At 37.2% G+C, this 22,574-nt stretch overlaps 1 protein-coding gene and 1 long non-coding RNA gene across 5 annotated transcripts in view; one reads left to right on the forward strand and one right to left on the reverse strand.

Annotated features, from left to right (window-relative positions):
* ddah2 (dimethylarginine dimethylaminohydrolase 2) overlaps nucleotides 1–22,574 on the reverse strand; it is a 66,836-nt gene that overhangs the window by 37,198 nt on the left and 7,064 nt on the right. For 2 of the 4 annotated variants that reach the window (XM_039768784.1, XM_039768783.1), the window contains exons 2-3: nucleotides 11,789–11,880; nucleotides 9,464–10,140 (exon numbers count right to left, since the gene is read on the reverse strand). In XM_039768784.1, the coding sequence (XP_039624718.1) occupies nucleotides 9,464–9,760 (297 nt within the window). In that variant the 5' untranslated portion in view covers nucleotides 9,761–10,140; nucleotides 11,789–11,880. The remainder of the gene's footprint in view (nucleotides 1–9,463; nucleotides 10,141–11,788; nucleotides 11,881–22,574) is intronic. The other 2 variants (XM_039768782.1, XM_039768781.1) reach the window with 1 other exon arrangement.
* On the forward strand, nucleotides 5,693–16,464 carry LOC120539063. The gene is made up of 2 exons (XR_005635549.1): nucleotides 5,693–6,111; nucleotides 16,270–16,464. It is a non-coding gene; the product is annotated as an uncharacterized LOC120539063 (long non-coding RNA).

Raw genomic sequence — 22,574 nt, forward strand, 5'->3', positions numbered from 1 at the left:
AATTCAGCCTGGAGTGTAAACTGCTCACATCCGAGCAGATGTTTGTCTCTGGGGCAAAGGACATGAGAAGAAGGAGAGGAGCCTCTCATGACAAACTGCTGCCGCCACTGTTTGTAGCTCATGTGCTCTAGAGATTTCATTCCTGCCCATACAAAGCACTTTCTATAACAGGCAACTCCATGCTTGAAAAGGGAAAAAAAAAATTCCCTCCACTGTGTCACAGCTCGGAGTTATTTGTATTCTTTAAAGACAAATCGAGCCAGGACAACACCCATCGACTGCCGATCAACAGGCCTTTTCTCAACATGTCACCCACGCTGTGGTAAAAGAGAAGCCCTGCCTTCGGGGCCTTTTGTGCATTTGCATGTCGCTGACGCGCTCAAAGAGACTTTGTCTGGGCAATACTGACTGTCTTTTTTTACAGCTTAAACACAGTGACGCTGCCATCGCTCATTTTCTCTTCTCTCGCTCTCTCTCTCTCTCTGGCACAATTCCAGAGCCACACTGCTTGCATTTACAGCTGATTCCGTGCGCTCAATTTACTCCTGGAATACAACAGGAAGGGGGAGGGGAGGGGCAGACCATGACCCAGGGGTTCTGGAGGGAAGCCAGGATGTCCAAATCACATTACTACTCTCTGAGCTGGGACTCGCTAGGCCCCCTGACTTTGTTATTTTAATGAGAATAAAATTCTAACTAGATATGCATTCTTAAAAATAGTAAATTACGCACACTTTAAAAAGCAAATTGAAGATAAGTTCTTTTGGGATAGATGATAATAACTACTAAAGGATGATGTATGTGTTTTTCATTCCACAACCATGAAAGGCAATAAATTATCATTGGGCAGAGATTGGTGTAAATATTTTGTCAGACCTAACGGTGTAGGGGTGAGTGACAGAGACATTAGGGAAGAGACAAACAGGGAGAGCAGAGAGAGAATGCAGTAACACTTAAGAACTGGAGTGACCAACCAATCCATCAGTCACATGCTACTACACTATAACACCAGAAGGCTTTGCTAAGGAAAAGGGTTAGGGCTGTTTAGTAGCCATACATGACTATAACATACAGTATGAGCAGCAGACAGCAACACAAAGGGCACGTACTGTACCTTCTTTTCTCTTTTAAACAAGACTTCACTTTGTAAATAGATAACATTGCACCCATTGTCATAACATAACTTAATCCAGTTCAGGGTCATCAGGGACAGAGGCTATCCCAACAGTTCTATGAGCAAAGCAGGAAACACCCCTGCATAAGGTGCCTTATGGCAGGGACCACTCATGCATATACTCACACAAGGACCAATTTAGTGATGCCTGTGATGCCCCAGGTGCCTACAGCCTTGAGCTCCTTCTGTTTCAACAGTCATATCCAAGATGGACTAGGACGAATAAGGACAGACAACAAGTCTGGTACATAAGTGCTTAATGTATTTTTTAAAAGCAAAGCAAACAGTTTGAAAAGTGCAGTACAGTTCCAGTTTTTCAATAAACAATCCATAAAATAGTGATGCGATGATAAAACCAATAAATAAATAGTTCCATTAAATAGTGTACACCAGGAATAAAATCAATGTCAGGGTTTTCTTCTGCTTTTCATTCCCACGGTCCTCTCTTTCTTACTCTTCCCCTCCACTCATCCAACAGGCATGTTCAGCAGGGTTGAGATGCCAGCAAATGCAGCCAACCTTCTGGCTCTCATTCCAGCCATGTACGTCAATACCCGCTGGGACACCCAGAGCTTGAGTTTACCGTCCTGCTGCCTCGTTCATAATCTGAAGGTCTTTACGAGCCCATGGTCGCTCCCGTTCCTCAGTTTAAAAGAGGCAATCTGCCCCTTGAGTGTTATTCTGTAGGGAATCCCAAACGTCTCACCTCCACTCCTTTCCTCAGCACTTGATCAAATGCTCAAATCTGCACAGTCTCTTTGTCGTCACCTACTTTATTCTGACTTCCTCAAACTATTTATACTTTTGTGAGCGTAGGTGCCTCCTCAACAATCCATGAACTTTTGATGAGGGATGGATGAGCTGATTGTACTCTTGCATTTGTAGGTCATTCCCCCATTAAATTCTCCGCAGCTACACCCTTAATCCACACATACATATACTAATGATGTCTGTGATATACTATTTTAAACAATATCCTGCACATGCACTGATCCATCATGAACCCAGACATGCTCCACCATAATCTTTGTAGATGTGGGAGGAAAACCAACACAGACTAAGGGAAATTGTGCAACGTCTAAATGGAAAACAACGCTGGATGCTGTATGCATGAAGCAGAAGTGATAGCAGCTGTAGCACCATGCCACCGACCTCATATCCACTATATGGACAAAGGTTTGTGGACACCTGACCATCACATCTATATGAGCTTGTTTGACAACCCATTCCAAAACCATGGACATTAATATGGCGTTGCCACCCTCCACCACTGAAGCTATACAAATCTCCACTATTCTGAGAAAGGCTTTTCACAACTTGTTAGAGTATGTCTGTGAGAATTTGTGCCCGTTCAATCAAAAGAGCATTCATGAGGTCAGGTACTGATGTTGAACAAGAAGACCTGGCTTACATTCGGCATTCCAGTTCACCCCAAAGGTTTTCATCATCATTAGAAAATATAATGTTAATTTTCATTCGTGCGTTGATGACACCCAGTTATACCTTTCTTTTAGACCAAATGAAGTTTCTCTGATGTTGTCTTTAATTAGTCATGTTAGTGAATAAAAGGAGTGGATGAATGAGAACTACTTGTCTTTAAACACCGTTAAAACAGAGATTTTCATTTTTGGAGGGAATTATTTTGATTGCAACAATATTTTGTCATCATGTAAGTTGGAATCACCATTAATTTTATTGAATCAGCCCATAATCTAGGAGTTATCTTTGAATATGGCATTTAATTTAAAGCACACATTACAAAGTTGTCTAAATCATGTTTCGTCCATCTATATAATTTGTTACTGACCCTCACCTATTCCGTTTCTCTTCTCAATACTCAAATGTGGCACTTGGTACCACTGCCCACCTACAAAGTTGTTTTGCCTGCCTAAGGTAAAGTCATCTCTGACGGAGAATCGCAGGCATCATTGGGTAGAGGGGTTCTTTCATCGGATTGGCTGGCCCAGCATTGACTCAGCTGTGGAATGGCCAATAGGGGGAGGCAGCTTGATGGCTGAGGTCTCCAGGAATCTAAACAAATCCAAATCATACTATGAGATATCATCTACTGTTAAATTCTGCTCCGTACTTGTCATACTACTATTGCACTATTATATTGTATTGAGGAGTGATTGTGCTGTTTTCTTTGTATTGTATTATATTTACCCCCTTTTTTTAACACCCACTGCACGTCCAGCCTACCTGGAAAGGGGTCTCTCTTTGAACTGCCTTTCCCAAGGTTTCTTCCATTTTTTTTCCCTACAAGGGTTTTTTTTGGGGAGTTTTTCCTTTTCTTCTTAGAGAGTCAAGACTGGGAGGCTGTCAAGTGGCAGGGCCTGTTAAAGCTCATTGTGGCACTTCTTGTGTGATTTTGGCCTATACAAAAATAAAATGCATTGTATTGTACTGAATTGATTTCAATAGGGTTGAGGTCAAGGTTCTGTGCAGGCCACTGGAGTTCCTGCATGCCTTTGTGGTTTTGGCTTTGAGCTCAGGGGTTCAGTCATGTTGGAACAGAAGAGGGAAAAAGCACACAATTATCTACCATGGCTTGGACTGCTGTAACATTAAAAGTAACCTTCACTGGAAACAAGGTGCCCAACCCAAACCCTAACAAACAGCTCCAGGTCATTATCTCTCCTCCTCCAAACTTTACAGTAGGCACTATGCAGTCCAGAAGGTAGTAGTCTTCTGGCATCTGCAAAACTAAGGTTCATCCATCAGATTGCTGGATAGTGAAGTGTGATTTAACATTCCAGAGAGCACATTTTTTAAGGCTGCATAGTCCAATGGTGCATTACATGACTCCAGCCAAACTCTTGGCATTGCACATAGTGATCATAGCCTTGTATGTAGCTGCTTGGTCAAGGAAGCCCATTTCATGAATCTCACAATGAACATTTCTTGTGCTGATGTTGCTTCCAGGAGCAAATCAGAAATCTATTGTGAGTGATGCTACAAAGGATCAGTGAATTTTACACTTTGTGTGCTTCATCAGTTGGCTTAATTACATCCTCCATATTGATTAAGGTAATTGCAGCCTGTTGTGGCTAATCAAATGCATTTGATTAATTAATGATCAGAAGTGCTACTACCTCAACCTTAAAACTGAACCATTAGCAAGTCAGTCTGCAGCGTTCAAGGCTGTGCTAACAAATAGCTCTGTAATGACCAAAGAGAAGCACATGACATATTTGAAGAGACCATGTGTCATTTGCAAAACACAGAGGGTTAACAGGGTTCAGCTTGTCCAGAAAAATCACCATAGATGTACATTGAGTAGATATTCAAGTTTTTGGGTTGTCCCAGAAGCCAAATATGTAATAAATAATCTCATATGTGTAAGCAGTATGCACTTAGCCATTGAACAGCGCTTTATATCAGCAGATTTCATTCAGATTTATGTTTTGACAAGATCAGATAAAGCCTGCTCTTGGATTACATTAGGAGGTGAGGTTGGTAAGAGATGTGTAACAATTCACAAAGACAACAGCAGAAAACTTCACAAATATGACAGTGCCAATCACACGCTGATCCGTGTCTCTAGGTAGTGCAATGACAGGGCAGAGGGGGCAACAACAGCAACTGAACTGAGCTGATTTGAGCTCAGACTCAGACTCAACGCCACACGCAACATCAAGGTGTCAACATACCTTCTGGGCAATTTTCCTCTTATTTTATTTATTTTTTTAATTTTATTTTATTTCACATGTGTTAGTCCTGTATTTGTGTTTTATCTTCACCCACATGTATCTCTCTTTCATATTTTTTTGGAGGGCTGGATCATCAAGTGTTTTAAATACCCACTCTAGTGGAGGTGCTTTTTTGTGTGGATAGATACTTTTAGAGCTGTTTGAAACTATAATTATGATATTTTTTCTACATGTGTAGACACAAATATTGATTCTCTTTTCACTTGTTTGAAGTAAAATTACCAATGGATGCAGGGGAGGCTCTTCAATGAAACTAATTGAAGCTTAAGACGCAGGGCACCTAATCCCAGAGGAGATCCAGAAGCAACTTTAGTTCCCATTGCTTAAAAATTTTGGTTATCTACTGTATGAGACAGGGTTTTTAAAAAATATTAATATTAGTCATATAGTGTATTGCAATACAAAATAATAGTTCAAATAAAAATTAAAAGAGTATAAAATTATCAAGTAGGTCACAAATGTAAAAACATTAAAATTAAGAATGTTTCATTCTAAGTATTTTAATAAAAAACAATTTAAACAGTTTATGAGAGAAATTACAATTCATATCAAAATTATTTATCTTAATATCTCATAATCGAGAAAAATGGAAGCATATTTTGTTGCTGTGGTCATTATAAAGGACAACATTTCAGTAACTTTTTATTTACACAAATAATTTTATAAAACTTTAAAATATACTAAACATATGAGGTCTGACAATTAGTTCCACGAACTTGCCCCCAATGCGCTTACGCTGGCAGCACTGTACAAACAGCTCGATAAGGTTTCATAACCTTGGTGTATCAGTGTCTCACTGACTGCTGTGTTCGTGTCGACATGTGGCGGTGTCTTACTCAGTGGCATTCATTATTGTTGTGGCATGTTCTTGTGTGCCATTGCGAGAATGTCAGAGCTTGCATTAGAGCAACTGACAAACCCCAGCTCACACGGCACTCTCTTTGAGGGAGCTTTTAGCCAGTAAACAAATACTTGTATTGGAACACTCTCCCTACTCACCTTCTCTGGCCCCCAATGAGTTTTTTCTTTACCTGAAGATAAAGGAAATACTGAAAGGAAGACATTTTGATGACATTTAGGACATCAAGCGTAATACGATGACAGCTGTGATGACCATTCCAGAAAAAGAGTCCCAAAATTGCTTTGAAGGCTGGACTGGGCACTGGCATCAGTGCATAGCTTCCCACAGGGAGTACTTTGAAGGTAGTGATATTCAGCAATGAGGTATGTAGCGCTTTTTCAAGGATTAGTTTGCGAACTTAATTGTCAGACCTTGTTTAATACAATTACAATAAATAATTACAATTTTACCTGTATTCAATTAAATTAGTGTAAAAATTAAAAGGTAATAAAAATATCTTCTTTAGTTGATACAATTAGTAATTGACGTATTGTAAAAAAAATCATGCTAGCAATAGAGACACGAATTTTTTATCAATAAAGTGTTCATATAGGACACAATATTTTAATTACCTTCACTCAAAAATAAATGTTATATTTAGAAAAGTAAGGTAACTAATAAAGGTAAAATATATTAGATTAGCTTAAGCCTATTGTATTGTGAACTGAAGGCAGGCTATGACCACATATTATGTTTAATCATAAATTGAGATGTAGTGGTTTAATTTAAAAAAAAAATGTGGTGATCTGTCCTGCAGCGACCCCACTGAAGAAAATAACTGTGGTTACCCACACCTCATTAGTGGTTGTGAAGGGGCCCCCATAACAGGAACCAAAAAATGTAGGTACACACTGAATTGATAAAGAAATTATTAATCTGAGTGGAAATGCAGAAAAACATTTCAAACATGTCATCCATTTTTGACTTCAGTTTCAAATGGAAGTACTATTAAAAATTAGGCATTCTTTGGCAGTAAGCACCGTCTAAGGTCTCTGCTTGTTTACAGTATAAGATGAAAGTTTGAGCAGTCGCTATTGGGCACAGCCAGTAAGACTCTTAGACACACATTACTTGCTGATTACTGATCAAAGCAATAGAGGGAAGAACATTTACTAAATCCTAAAAAGAAAAGCTGCTGTCAGTTCAATTATCCACAAACAGGAATAACACTGAACACTCACTGTACAAGGCCAAGAAGACAGGCCAGCAAGAAATTACTTCAGTAAGGCAACGGCACACAGAGGAGAAAAAAGGCAAAGAGTTAACATCTCAGAAAGATCTCTTTTAATGTCTAAGTTGAGGAAATGTGATCAGGCAGTGAAATTCCCAAAAGGAACAGGCTAGGGCAGAAATTTTCAAGTTGAGTGCTTGTACTGACTGCATGACATGGAATTGGAATCAGGAGATGTAGCTAAGTCAAAAATTTCTGTTCAAGTTTTAGAACCAAAAAAAAAGTCTAATTGTTAAGAAAACAATGATGAGGAGAATCATAGTCACGAAACAATATGGTAAAGTTTGATAAGCAAAAATAAAAAGGAACACATTACCAGAGTTAAGTTGTAAATAGTAACCATTAAGTACGGCAAAACTATTTATAAACAGTATTTAAAAAAAATGCAACAGTCTTTAGAGAAATTTTTGCAGAACCAAGAACCTTTACATTTTTGGCCAGACCTTATTCTAAGTTAACTTACAACATTTATGATACAATTGGTTACGTTTCTTTTGGTTTTCCAAATGGAGCACAGGCAGGTCAAGTGACTTCCTCACAGTTACACAGTGTCAGTAGCTGGATTTGATCCCATAATCACAGGGTTTGCAGTCCAAAGCCTTAACCACTACACCACACTGCCTGCCTACAGATTTAATCCAATGATGTTACGTGCCTCACAGTTACAGCTGATTTTACCTATCAACATAGCTTCGTGGAAGATCGTTACTTCTTTTCCATATTGTTTAAAACTTAACAAATACAAAAACAATTTTGTTCATAAGATTCCATTCATTCATTTTCTAAACCCGGTATATCCTGAGTAGGGGAAGCTGGAGCCTATACCAGTAAGCATAGGGAGCAAAGGAGTAACAATCCCTGGACAGGGTGCCAGTCCATCATAGGGTGACTATGAGATTCCTTGACCTCTAAAACTTCTAAAATAAGAAGTTTAATTTTTGAGGCCAGTGAGAAATTATAAAGGCTGAAAAGCAAAGGCCTAATTATGGCAGTGTCATATGGTGGTTTTGGTGGTGTTGCAAAAGTAAAGCTCTAATTTGTTTTTAATTTTCACTTTCAATTTTCAGTATAGAACAAACAAATCTGTCAAATTAGTCAAAAATTAAGATTCAAATACTCAAATTAAAAGTAAGTATGTATTCAAATATATTTAGGCTAAATATTCTGGATGCTGCCTATAAATTTATACTATTTTATATTTCTTAGTATTTTTATTTTTTTGTTCACAGTGCATCTGCAAAATATGACATGTGTATGTCTTATGCACAGTTGGAAACTGCAGCCTTCTAACAAATGTGACACTCGGAAGCACAGCCCTTCACAAAAACAGGATTCTCTGTGTGCACAAAGTTACATCTCTCTATTATATAAAAAAATCCCGTGACAAAATGAGACTTTTTAGCCTGGGATGAGACATGACTTTTTCAGAGAGATACTTTAAGTCCCACGAGACGAGACTTTGTGCCAAGAGATTTAACCACACCCAGGACCGGAAATAAATGACAAAGAGTACATGACAAAGTAGAACGTCATAAAGAGGTTCAAAAACTTTGCGGGATATACATGCAGAGCAGGTTAAAGATAATGAAATTACTAAAATTTGAAAGTCTCAAAAAAATTATAGTAAAGATCGCATTAGCGCAAACAAACAGAAAAATAACGGAACAGCGAAAAGAGATTGAATATATTGTTCGGATTTGAACTTTAAGTCGGAGACTTGTAGATTGCCTAATTCATGTGGCCATCAGGGAAAAGTAGTGTTTCTTCTCACTGAAGAGGCATATCCACAAGAATTAAAAGATTTGTTGTTTGGTGAAAGTGAAATCCACATATGCGAGTGGCAGAGACGCAAAGTGGCTAGCGCATAGTGCAGGATAGGGGGTTGGCGAGCAAAGTGAGCAGGGGACGAAGCCCCCTAGTGACGAAAGAAAAATGGAAACGGAACACAGTTAACACATGCACACACAAAAAAGTGATCATTTTATTTGTGCTTTTTTAGTTTATCACTAATTTTGATTTGATTCTTGTTTTACCCCTTTCCTGATGAAAGATCAGTTGGTTTCCTGATTTATGATCCTTGAGTGCCACTCATTTATGGCTTTCTACTAGTCCTTTACAAAAAACGTTTCCCCAAATGTATTTAAGACAGAACAGCTGACACATCACATCATGTGATTTCTTCATGTGACCAGTAAATGGGATAGTTGCTATAAACAACATGGATGTAGCCATGCAATGATAGATGCAAAGCAGACATTACCATATAAAAAAAACACAAAATGGCATTACCAGGATAACAATATGATATATAAAAATGCAAAAAATAAACATAAAAATTCAACAAGTAGAATGAAAAAGCTCAGGGGTGTTCACAATTCATATTCACAACACAAGAACATGACAGTCACAAGTGAAAAAGGGTCATTGAACAATGTAAAACATACCTCTTTACGTCGACTAGCACTCCAAGGCCTTGTGATGAGCGCCGTGTCTCCCTGGACTATAGCAATGTCTTCCACACGCCAACTATCAGGTAGCCCACTATCTGCCGGTATTTCAATCAGCTGTAGCCCCAGCTTCTGCCGTAGGATTCCGGTGTAGACGCCATACTGGCGCTGGGCTTTGGCCAAGTCAAGTTCGGCTCCCTGCTCATTCTTGTCACCATCCTTTTTGCCAAAGGTATCAGGGATGGCTCGCACCACTGCATGAGTATACTTCCCAAATGCAAACGTTGTAGCCATTTTGCAATGTTTCAATTTTGAAGTATTCTTAAAAAGAGCACAGTTGACTTTTTACTTCCAATTTGACTACTTGTGTTGACTGAATCCTCATTAAACCTGCAGTGTAGAGGGTAATGTTTAAAGCATTGAGGAATTTGTTACCAGTCAAAGAATTGCATAGGCATTAAAAAGAAGAGTATGATGTTTTAGAATTGGTGCAATAATTATTTCCACTTGAGGCAGTTATTGAAATGTCTAGCAAATTAAATAACCTGTTAAAAAATCTGATTGTTGACTCAGCAATGAATCCCTGAGTTGGTTAAATTAAGGTCCAGTCTCTTGTTTCCTCTCTTTGGATTGCTGTCTTTTCTATTCTTTATAACAGTTTCCCAAAAACAGACCTGAAAAAGAGAGATAAAAAAATCGGCTCAGCCACAAATGTTCAATGTGTGATTGGCAACTCTGAGTTAAACAGTAAATAATGAAGGTTACAATTGCAGCATTCTGGTGAAGCAGTTAAACAACCCCAAAGAAAGCTGACAAGACAATGCATTAGGAAATCTGATCATGGCAAGACAGGAACTAACAGTGAATGGCAAAAGCAAGCCACAGTTCTTGAAATAAGTGTAAAGGTGAAAAAACATGCAAAGCAAAAGAATTCAAGAATAAAAGGGAGACGATGGGAACAAAAGAACATCAGATTTGAGCAAAGGTCCATTGTACACAGTTTCCCTAAATCTTAATATGATTACCTGAACAGCTGTCGGTGAGCACTGATTACATGAACTACTTAATAGTAAGACACAGCATTCTGGAAATGTGCAAGTCTTCAAGGAAAATTAGAATTTCATAATAAAATACATCGCAAGATATAAACCTACCCCCATCTTAAAGTAGCAGCAGTTTGAGTAGCATTGAGAAGAACACAAAAGGACACTAGCAGAAAAATCCAAACTGTGAGGTTGCAGGGTCCACAAAATACATTATTTCACATCAAGTTTGATTTTTAATTTCTTTAATTTTGCCTTACATTTTATGTCAAGTTTTCTTTTGGTTTTGTTGTTTTAATTTGGGAATACAACCATGACATCCACATGCTGACATATTATACAGCCAAAAGCTTGATTACCAGATTGATTTTGAAAGGAAATGGACTAGAAGATGACAAAAATGGAGTCTGAGATGGGCTAAATTCAAATACAAAAAGAACTAACTGACCAAAACATAACCATAATATACAAAAATAAAAATTGTTGTCCAGAAGTTGCTATAGTCAAAATACCAAAGAAAAACTCTAACTAGCACCATGAAATTTGGGTTAGTTTTATTGACAAACTTGAACAGCAGTGCACTGCCAGCTTAAACATCAGCATCCTCATGATGTCACATGACGTCACTCCTAAAAGTGATCAGATTGCAAACTGGCAGCATTGCCAACAATACCAAACGACAAAATGGTGGCATCCACGGAAAACAAAATGACAGAACACTAAAACAAAATAATGGCATGAAAGAAATCAATTAGTGAGAACAAAACCAAATTCAAAAAACAACAACAGGAATGTGTTTATTGTTGTTCTAAAAATAAAAGGTCAATAAAAACAAACAATACAAACAAGGTCAGTAAAAACAAGAACGAAAATCAATAAATCCTAAGAGTATGTATGTGTACTCTGTGAGGCTTTAGTACACAAGAATTGCTGTGTGTGAGATGCTACCACCAACTTTTTTTAAACAATTTCCGCTTTTCACTTTTTTTGATCTTTTTGGAGTCTTCATGATATAGAAATAAAAACTTGTTTAGTGATAAACTTTCTAACTGAATTTTGTCCACTTCTGGAATCACAGATTTCTGCCTAAAGTACTCAGCAGATATTATTGTTTAGGCCCCTAGCATTGCACAAGTTGAAGGATTTTGATTAAATTGCGTATGTACAATTTGAACAGGAGTGTAGGTTTATATGCTGTCACTTGTGTGGGTTTGCCTCTTTCATGGATGAATTTAAGGGTACACCAGTAGAGAATCTTGTGGTTGAACAAATAACTAACCATTTCTCTTTCCTGCTCATACTCTGGAACAGCAGGACCTGGAAGAATGTCCCAGACTTCGCCTCTGGCCCTCCATCTCCGCCCACAAAGATCTAAACCAATAGGAATGATTATTAGCTGACCAGACAGCACAAAATGAACTATTTGAGTCGAGGACTGTCTTACTATCTGTTTATATCTTAAAAGTTCTGTAAGTTACATGTTAGTGTAAAGGAAAAGAAAACACGCTTGAAACTGCCTGCCTGTTTAACTAGGACATCCTGACATCATTTGTACCAGCACATTGAAATTAGAAAATTAGATCATACAGTATAACATTTTAACTTTATTTATTTTCTTCTCTGATAAGAAGTCTTATTTCAATTAACCAGATCTATACCATGACTCTTAATAATTAACTATTTTAGAACTTTACATAATACTTATTAAGAGAGGGGTGCTTCTGGAATATACCATTTATCTGTATGCTGATTGATAGAACTGTAATACTTCCTTACATGTAAATGAACCTAGCTGGTTAAAGGAAGCCATTTTGTTTGATTTTCTTGGTCTGCCATGTTGCGTTAAAACACAAGGTCTCCACCAATTGGTGTAAATAAAGAACGTCTGTTTTGAAGGTCATTTATATTGACGGCTCAAGACTCATTCTTTATCTGCTATGTGTTTTCCACAACATTAGCTTTAATTCTAGTATGTGGGGTTAATCAGGGTGGTACTCCAGCACATTATGACGATTCTTGTCTTTTTGTTCACACATTTGCAATACATAAACGTAAAGAACATTAACAACTCAGAAACTGCTGAAAAAGTTGTTACTAAAGGCAACACTTGATTAAATAAAAAGACAAACTCAGTATTAAGCACAAAGGCAAATCATTTTCATTTAGTGACAAAGATTAGTATAAGAAATGAACACAACCGCATATAAAAAGTTAGAATCTTGATCTTAAGACACCATGAAAGTCAAGGAAGAGTAAGGACGGTGAGCACATCTTGTTTCAGTAAGTGTTTAATTAGCTGAATGGTTACAGGAGTGTAAATCACATAAACCATAGCATGGAGGAAAAAAAAATACTAAATTAACATCTAGAAACATGCGTAACATAAATTGACAAAGGGCATCACATCTAATCATATCATTATACCAAAGTGTGTATCTTTGGAATGCAGGCAAGCCTTTGTGTTAACTTTACAGCATACATTTTTATTCAACAGTAGGCTTTATCAAAAGGAAATTCAGATTACCAGTTAATATACAGTACAGTAGAACCAACTTTCACACGTGTGTGTCATTATCAATTATGATCCTGCCATGACTATGATCATATGTTCACCCTGGTAAAGCAGATTTATAAGGAAATAATGCAATGAGAGAAGTCTCTAACAATAAAATTACAGAGTTGTTTGTTCTGACAACAACAAGAGTGAAAACTGCCCACTTTAGAAACAGAGCAATCATAGCCGTCACCGTCTAAGGCATCTTTAAAAGACTGTTGCCCATAAAGCAGAACTAATATCTGATAACCAGGGAGAGAGAAAACATAAAACACTATGTGCTAAGTAACAAGAGAGACAAACAAGAAGCATCTTTCTTTGTGATGCATGAAATCTACCATATAAAGACGTCATGGTTATCAGATTTTCAAGTTAAACATTACATCTTATGTGTCCATTACAAAACTTGTCAATAAATAAGACCTTAGTATTTGTCAAATGTTTTGTTGTCTCAGTAGCTAAACTATATAAATTGAACCTTAAAGTTAATTTATACCTAGAAACATTCACAAGACAGTAAATGTGCAACAAATGTGATATAAACTGAACTTTTGGATTAAAAGGCAGTTCTTTTATACCTATTACATTGGACACAAACTTGGCAGTTCATGGACACACCTCAGCCTTTATTCCTTGAATGTACACAGTATGTTCATCAAAAATGACCATACTGTGTGGTTTTATCTGTTACTCCACCTAAAAAATAGTTTTAAAAACAAAACTAAGGTTAAATTCTACATAAAAGGGAAAAAAATGGCAGATGAATAAAATGTATTGCTGGCCAGACTGCCGACTACCTGTTAAATCCTGTAGAGAAATTACCTTAATGATTTCTATGACCTCTTGGTTTGAAGGCAATTAGATATTTGGTAAAAATTCCTTTGTGATTCCTTTCTGCTCATAAAAAATTTAAAGCACAATCGAGCATCTTTTTATAGGCCGTACTTGTTACACAGAAAAGCTCCTGGAGCAGTGCAATGCTCGTTCGAGATCAGAGTAGTATTGAGAGGAGTTCATTCACTTAGCAAGTTGTGCAAATAACAGTAGAGTAGTGAGCTTACACAGAAGAAATTCTGTAACCCACAGTCTGTGTCTAGCATGAAAGTCTTAACTACACTTGTATGTTGTTCATGTTGTGCTTAGTTAAGTTGAAAATATATTGTCATGTGCACAGTAAACGGTCACTCACAGCGTGACAGTACAATGAAAATCTTACTCTGTATGCTCTTCCAGCCACTTTAATTTAATTATTGTGCAGATAGTCAATAAACAATACATAAGAAAAATGGACTTCCACATTACATACAGCAGTGCAATGTAAGCATACAGTATACAGTGCGTGTAGTACTAGGGTATTGTGCCATGTTAGCCCTTATTAATGTAGTGAGAAGTCAAGCAAAATTACACTTGTTATTGGCTAAGTAAAAAGATTACAATATGCAAGTTTTCAAGGCAACTCAGGCTCCTTGTTCAGCCAGGATGTAATCCATACTGTGAGCATTACGTAAACAAATATATCATTTTATCAAATTGAAACATATAATCCAAAAAAGATTTTCATAATACAATATCACAATTCAAAACATGAGTAGAGCATATACATTACTAGCTGGACCTATAGTATGTGCCAGCAAAGCCAGGTATTTTGAGGGGGAGAGGTAATGGATGGTGGATGGGAAGCATTCACAAGACTAATTGCCTGTGGATAAGATAATTTCTGCCTGATGGCAGGAGTGTGAAATTGACTATTTTTGGGGTGAGATCTGTCCTTTATACAGCTGTGGGCTCTGCTAATGACTCATGGTAAATGTTCTTCAGAAGATGTTCCTGAAATGGTTTGGACAGTTCTGACCACCTGCTATAGGGCCTTGTGTTCTGTGTAGATCATCTACCAAACACTACTCTGATGGCATTGATAAGAATGCTCTCAATAGTATTATTACCACTATAAAAGCAACTAAGGATTCTGGCAGTCATGGCAAATTTCTTTAGCCTTCTAATGATATACCAACACTGTTGAGTTTTTTTAGCAATTCAATAGTGTTGTAGGACCAGGTAGGATCTTCACAAATATAAACATTGAGAAATGTTTAAGTTTTTCCACTCTTCTCCTCTGCTTCACCAATGTTTGTGTTGCTCCGTTCTTTTCCATAGTTCTACAATCCTCTCCTTTGTTTTACTAACATTTAAGGAGAAATTGTTGTCCTGGCACCACATTACCACATTATCACCTCACTCCTGTAGGCTGTCTAATCTCTACCAGCAATCAGTCCAATGGCTGTGGTATCATCAGCAAATCTGATGACACTACTTTTATTCTGGACGGCAACATAGCAACTCATGATGAAATTATAAAGTAGCAGCCTTAAGGTTTTAGGTTATAGTTAATGCAGATAAAATTAATTAAGCTATAATTTAACCAATTGATAAAGTTAAAATTCACAGGAGAATATGGAAACATTTTCATGGCAGTCAGGCAATGTCCATTTTAAAATCTGAAGTAAGTTTATTTGAGAAACTTTCATCAGGATCTTGCATGACACACAATAAGCGCAGTGCACTTATCTGAAAGTTTTGTTTTCTTGCACAATCATTTGTTTGTCACGCACTGATGATATGCCCTACTTATTGTGGTCAGATTGCCACCACCAGGTACCCAGAAGGCAAGGATGGTTGCTTTGATATGGTGACCAAACTGAAGACCCACCATCATATAAACACAACAATACCCTTGTTGCCTTCTGAAATTTTGTCAAAAACTAACCAAATGCCATAATACTTCTGTGCATTTGTTGAATTAATGCTGTGATTTTGTTTTTCTTTTTTAATAGTACATTAGAAAAAATATTGACAATTCAGCACAAAAGAGCTCATCAATCCTTTTCAAGTAAACTTCAGTCTTCACATTTTGATCTTGAATTTGCTTTGTTGTATTCATTTTGCTTTTATTGTGTTTAATGTAGGGGTTTTTGTCAACTCGTGTTTTTATCGTCTGCAATTAAAAAAATGTGCAATAAAAAATGTCTGAATTAGCATAAGCCACAAAAATTCAGGGTGTTCTTCAGAAATGTAATGATTTACTTCATGATGTTTAAATGCATGCCCATCAGAGGGTCACCATTCAGGTTCCTCCCAGGTATGTAATACCACCCTGAGCCGAGAGGGTGTGCTGCTGCTAACTGTGCCATCTTCCTTTGCCTCCACAGTATCGGAAATTGGTCAAGTGAGGACAACTGACTGCACCCCTTCCAGCCCCAGGACCGTAAAAGCTCAGCGGCTCAGAATGAGGCATCGCATGTTGACAAGAGAGAAGAAGGGTCGGATTTCCTTAAAGCCTTAATAAGAAGTCTTACTAGAAGTCATGATAGGCTGCAATAAACTGTTACAACACCAGAGGGCAACATTTCTGCTTGTAATTATGACATCAAGGGTAATTTTATTTTGTTGTGGAGGTAAACTGGGACAGTAGGGTTAGCACCCCAACATTTATCATAGTTATCAACATGTTATTAGATCAGATGAACACAAGACTCAATATTTTCGATTATAATCAAAATTTGTCATTTCTTCACCTTCTAAGTGAGGTCCATTGAGGGTTATGTTCCAATTAAGCATCAAAAATGAAAAAAAAAATCATATTTGTAATCACTGAACTTAGAATAGCCTAAAACAATACCCCATATGCTTATGTTTGAAATTTGTCATTATATATCCTTCTGGAAGTGGCTCCATGAGGGTAAAAAGTAAGGACCACCAGTAAATAATTAAATATCAAAAATATTATCATATTTGTGATCTGCAACCTCAATACAGCATAAAACAACACTCCACTTGCCTATATTACCAATCCCCATTTTTTTAAATTTTTGTGAAAAAGAGTATTTTTGACCCCTCATATCTCACTAGGGGGTGGTCCCTTGGAGCTGACTGACATGGCATGCACAACTTCAAGTCCTTCTGATTATTTTTGCTGAAGTCACCTCTTGGTTTACTGTTTATCTTAAGGATGCAATTTCCAGCACAAAATATGTTCCAAAAATGGCCTAAAAATTAGGGGTTTCCGGGTCTAGAAGTACAAAAATTGAGAAAAGAAGCTCACGGTCATGCATAAGTAGACATCATGATGCATCAAACGGCATATCATATGTGGAGGTTGTCTCACACTGGGAGAAAAAAAAATTAAAGTGATTTCAAAGCAATTATCAGTAATTCTTATCAACACAAAACTGGTGTCTCCAAGGGCTGACAGCACCACTTTATTTCAGTTTATCTAACTGCCATCTATGCCATTCATTCTTATTGTAGCAAATTCTGTATGTGTGAAATAGGATGTGAATTAAGTAGATTAGTGCTCAGATTAAAAAGGTGGCAGGAGAGATCGTAGAAATAGAACCAAGACAACCAAGTGTAGGATCACACTTCAAATCCAAGAGCCATGAGGCAGGCATGTCCTTAACGTAAAAGTGAACACCAGAATGTAAAGATGGAAAGATTCAACTAGCTAGCTAATGAAAGGTAGCAAACAACGAGGCATCAATCACTCAAGAATACATATGATAAAGGCAGAGTTAAACTGTTAAGAGCAACAGACATATGTTGACAGAGAAAATGGATTCAGACTCAAGCTGTCACAGCAGCCCATGCAGTTATCTTTAAACAGAGATGACAGCTTCAGAGCAAAACTGTGACAGCAGAGCAGGAGCCAAGCCATCAAGTGCCAGAGGATCAGCTGGAGACAGTGACACCCAAGACAAAATTTGAATCCAAAATTTGGAGGAAAGCATTGAGTCTCACTGTTATGAGAAGAAAATGCCAAAAATGATGGCACTCTTAAAAATAAATAAAAACAGACACATTATGAGGAGCATTAGAATTGTAAAACAGTAGAGGTCGAGAAAAACATAAAACTGCTCAAAAAACAAAAGTCAAATGGGCCGCAACAAAATCACTTACAAAAGCAAACACAAAAGTAGTGATTTATTGCAAAGTTGTGATAACAAAAACATTGAACTGCCATCCTAAATAAGGCGACACCATAATGTGACAAACAGCAATTATACTGGTCATACAGTAGTAATGCTGTTGTTTCGCTTTACTGTATTAAAAATGTTTTCTGTTGTATCTGCGTTATTCAGATGTGACCACGCCCCTCCACTCCACTCACCCAATCATTACTCCTGCATCCTCTCTCCATACCACCCTATGACACTCTCAAAGCTAACTCGCCCTTGAATAGAGTCGGTTATAATGGCAAGGCAGAAAAGCTAATTATCTATTCAAGAACGTTGAATTTTAGATCGCAATGGAAAAAGAGTAACAAGAGTTGATAATGAACTTCAAGAAAAGAAAATGAACAAAAAAGAGCTGCATAAAATAAAAGTCAAGGAAAAGAGAATCGTCCAATAAGTGAAAAAGAGAAAAATATCCTGAAGAATATGCAAACAGAAATGCTAAAAAAAGCATTGTTTAGAAAATGTAAGTTAGAAGATAAAGTAATTCATACTATTGTAACATTGTTTTGTAAATATAGATCAAATTACAGTTTTATCCATACATTTTCTAACCCAATTATCCAGTTCACTGCGGTGGGTTGGCACCCTGCCTGGGATTGGTTCCTGCCTTGTGCCCTGTGTTGGCTGGGATTGGCTCCAGCAGACCCCCGTGACCCTGTAGTTAGGATATAGCGGGTTGGAAAATGGATGGATGGATTATCCAGTTCAAGATTGTGGTGAGCTGGTGATAATCCTGGTAGAATTATTAGCAAAGCAGGAATCAACCCTGGACTCCATACTGGTCAACAACTCTTCTAAATCTGATGTCTTTAGTACACACTTGCATTTGTGGCCACACTGGTGCGGTGGTTTACCAGGATCAAGTGGCTAAAAAAGTCAGACAAATGGATGGTGACAAGTGGGAATCGATTGTAAAGCCGGTCAATCAATATCTGCAAGAGGCTCAACATCATAAGACCCAGACAAATTCACCACACAAAGTGCAATTGTGGCTAAAGGGTTATATTAAGATAACATAAAAGAATAACCATGAAAGGCATAAAAATGATAAAACGCAAATGCTTGGAATTAGAAAGTCAAGAAGAAAACTGTGGGGAAGAAAAAGAAAAAGCAACTATCAGTTAATTCACCTCTTTTAATTTAGCAATGTTCATAATAGTACAACACTATTTGAGTTAATATAAGAAAATAAAAAGAAGTGACTCAAATATACATTAACATGAAAACCAGGCAACACAGATTCAGGCAAAGCTAAAGCAGAACATTGAATACTACATTTTTTTAAATGAAAAAATACTTATTAGGAGGTGTCTGTCCATAACGATTAACAACAAGGGAAAGAGAACACTCTAATAGTTCAGACTTTAAATATTTAAGGGGGTATTCACTAGGGTGTAGCGGATAATGCTGTGCACTTTAAGGTTTCAGGTTTAACTCCTACCATATGGAGAGCAGTGAGCCAAGTGCTGGGGATTTGTAAGTCACTCTTTGGAGAAGACAAGTAAACAGCTGAATCAATTGCTAATATCATGGCCTTTGGCTACGGTAGTGGACTGTAATACAAAGTTCAATCCCCCAAACACATACAGTACTTAGCCTACAGTGAACCAAATTTACAACTCTGGGAACAATTCCAAGCAAGTAATATGAAAGTTGCTTCTGATAAATAAACTAAAAAGCAGGTACCTTGATGATGAATCTAGGCAAACTAAGAGGTGGTGTGATGTCTAAGCAATTGATGAGTACTGAGAGTTTAACATTAAGTCAGTACGGCTACATTTTCATCATTTTGGCAGATTAATTTTTCATTAGTGGTGGGTGTGCAATTATACATTTTCCTTTTAGAAGGAAATGGAATTCTAATTAACATGATAAAAACTAACTATATGCAAGCTAGCATGCACACAGTGTTTATACCAAGGGACAGCATGCAGGCTGGCAAGGCAGTGCCAGAGATAAAAGGGGCAGAAGACGGGCAGAAAATAGGAGGTGGACTCAGTATGGTGTGTAGAATATACTGAAAATGTGGAAGTCAGCTCAGCTCTGTGTGTTGCTACCATAACCCTCAACCAGGTAAGGCAGCAAGAAAATGTTAGCATGAAAAGACAACATACTCATCCTTTAAGAATAATTGATGCATACTGTACAAGTGACAATAATAATGCCATATATAATCCTATTTCATGTAGAGAGGCTCCAACTGTATGAACAATTCAAGCAAACAGTCAACAAGGGGCACCATACCTCATAAAAGTATAAAATTAAAGACCCGTGTGTATAGTAATTCAACTTGGCAGCCTTCACTCTAAATACTGCAGGAAAAAGAATTGATAATGTATGTATGCAGGCAACTGCTAGATGGTTGCATGCCACAGCCATTTACAGCATACCCCAAAGGTAATTACTTCTTGGGGAGTTATTTAATAGAAGGGTTATGGGCAGGGCCAGATACTATACACCATCAGGGCATTCTAGGTGCCTTATAACCCCCCTTCTTCCACCCGATGATATGATCAAGTACCTGAGAGTCGAAATGAACAAGGGGTACCCCTCCCTCTTAATGAAAGGATTTTTGGGTGAAAATAAAAGACAGGAATTCAATGAAGCAATCATGTCTAGTGTCAAAATCAAGAGTGAGAAATTGGTGTCTGTGCACTGCATTGTTTAAAATATGATTAGCTCTCTGTTAAGGCGCTAAGTCACCCTGGTTTTAATCCAGCATTGGTTAGGGGTGATGAGGGAAGGCAAGTTCTGTGATTTTCTTCTAACTGCACTTTTTATAGGCTATAGGGTCTTAAATGTCACATGTACATAGTACAGTGAAATTTTTACTTTTGTGCGCTAATCAATATTCAACATGTCTCCTCTTTTGAATGATGTGACTGGGAAATGAAGAAATAAAACAGAAGGGACTGGATCAAAGTTGTTATATCAGTCTTATGCTTATATTCCTTTCCTTTATTTTCTTTATTTTAAAGTATTATTTTTCATGTCGTTATTATATTTATATGTTTTTGTAACCATCATTCTATTTAATTATTATTAACTATCTATATATTACTTATCCTATGTTCCTTGTGTTTTGTGGGAGAAACCCCAGGAGGCAGGGCCACCCTAGCCTCACAGGCGAAGTACTGCCCTCAGTTTCTATATTGCAAGGGAGAGTAGCAGACCCTTCAGTGGTTCATTGATTGTCATTTGGAGAGTTCTGCTCTTTATGAGTACTGTGTATCTGATTTTCTGATTTGTTTGCTTCTGTCTGTGATTCGTGGCTTTGGAATCATATTGAAATTTGTTTGCCTTTCAAACACTTTTTGGGCTAATTTTTGCCTTTTTGCCTTTTTTTGTAATTGTTGCTCTTTTTGATCTTTTAAAATAAACTTAACTTAATTTGTAGAGATATTGAATTGGACAAGTTCCATACCATTGGGAGGCATTTTGACATATTTTACACATTTAAGGTATTCTTAAACTTTAAAAGTCTTTTCCGCATTTTTGAGGTATACAGAGTAGAGAGGACTGGTATCAGGCTGTCTGGGGTGAAACTAGGGAAGGCCCTGCCTGGTTTATGGGTGTTTTTTGAGGCTTAACAGACTTTTGCTATGTTTTCTACACAAATTCATAGTAGAGGTCAAGAAAAACATAGAATTGCTCAAAAAACAAACAAGTCAAATGGGCCATAACAAAATCTCTTAAAAAGCAAACACAAAAGTAGTGATTTATTCCAAAGTTGTGATAACAAGCTCATTGAACTGCCATCCTAAATAAGGCGAGACCATAATATCACACACAGCAAATATACTGGTAATACAGTAGCAATGCTGTTGTTCCTCTTTATTATATTAAAAACGTTTTCTGTTGTGTCCGCGTTATTCAGACGTGACCACTCCCCTCCACACCACTAACCCTATAATTACTCCTACATCCTCTCTCCATACCACCCTTTGACACTCTCAATGCTAACTAACCCTTGAACGTAGTTGGTTATAATGGCAAGGCAGAAAAGCAAATTATCTATTCAAGAACATAGAATTTTAGATCACAATAGAAAAAAAGTGGCAAGAGCTGATAATGAAATTCAAAATAAAAGAAAATTGACAAAAAAACAGCTGCATATAATAATAATCAAGAAAAAGATAATTGTCCAATAAACGTAAAAGAGAAAAATATCCTGAAGAATATGCAAACAGAAATGAGAAAAAAAGCATTTTGTGTAGAATGTAAGTTAGAGTAGAATATTGTAACAGTCTAGAAAAGAAATTACCACCAAGGCAGTGTGTCCTAAAACACCATGCCAACAAGCAAATGGGGCTGCTCATAGTGCTGCAGAGAGGGTTGGGCAGAAGAGCCACATCTGCCACTCTGAAATAAAGCAGCCACTGCCATTTTGGGGGGTGGGAAATTTTTCATGAAAAAAGGATATTTACTTTTTATTATGTTTTACTTTTTCCCTTCTACTTTTACTTTTTTACTTTTACTTTTTAATGCGTTTTATTATT

Source organism: Polypterus senegalus, chromosome 11 (genome assembly GCF_016835505.1).
Source record: "Polypterus senegalus isolate Bchr_013 chromosome 11, ASM1683550v1, whole genome shotgun sequence".
Taxonomy (NCBI): Eukaryota; Metazoa; Chordata; class Cladistia; order Polypteriformes; family Polypteridae; genus Polypterus; species Polypterus senegalus.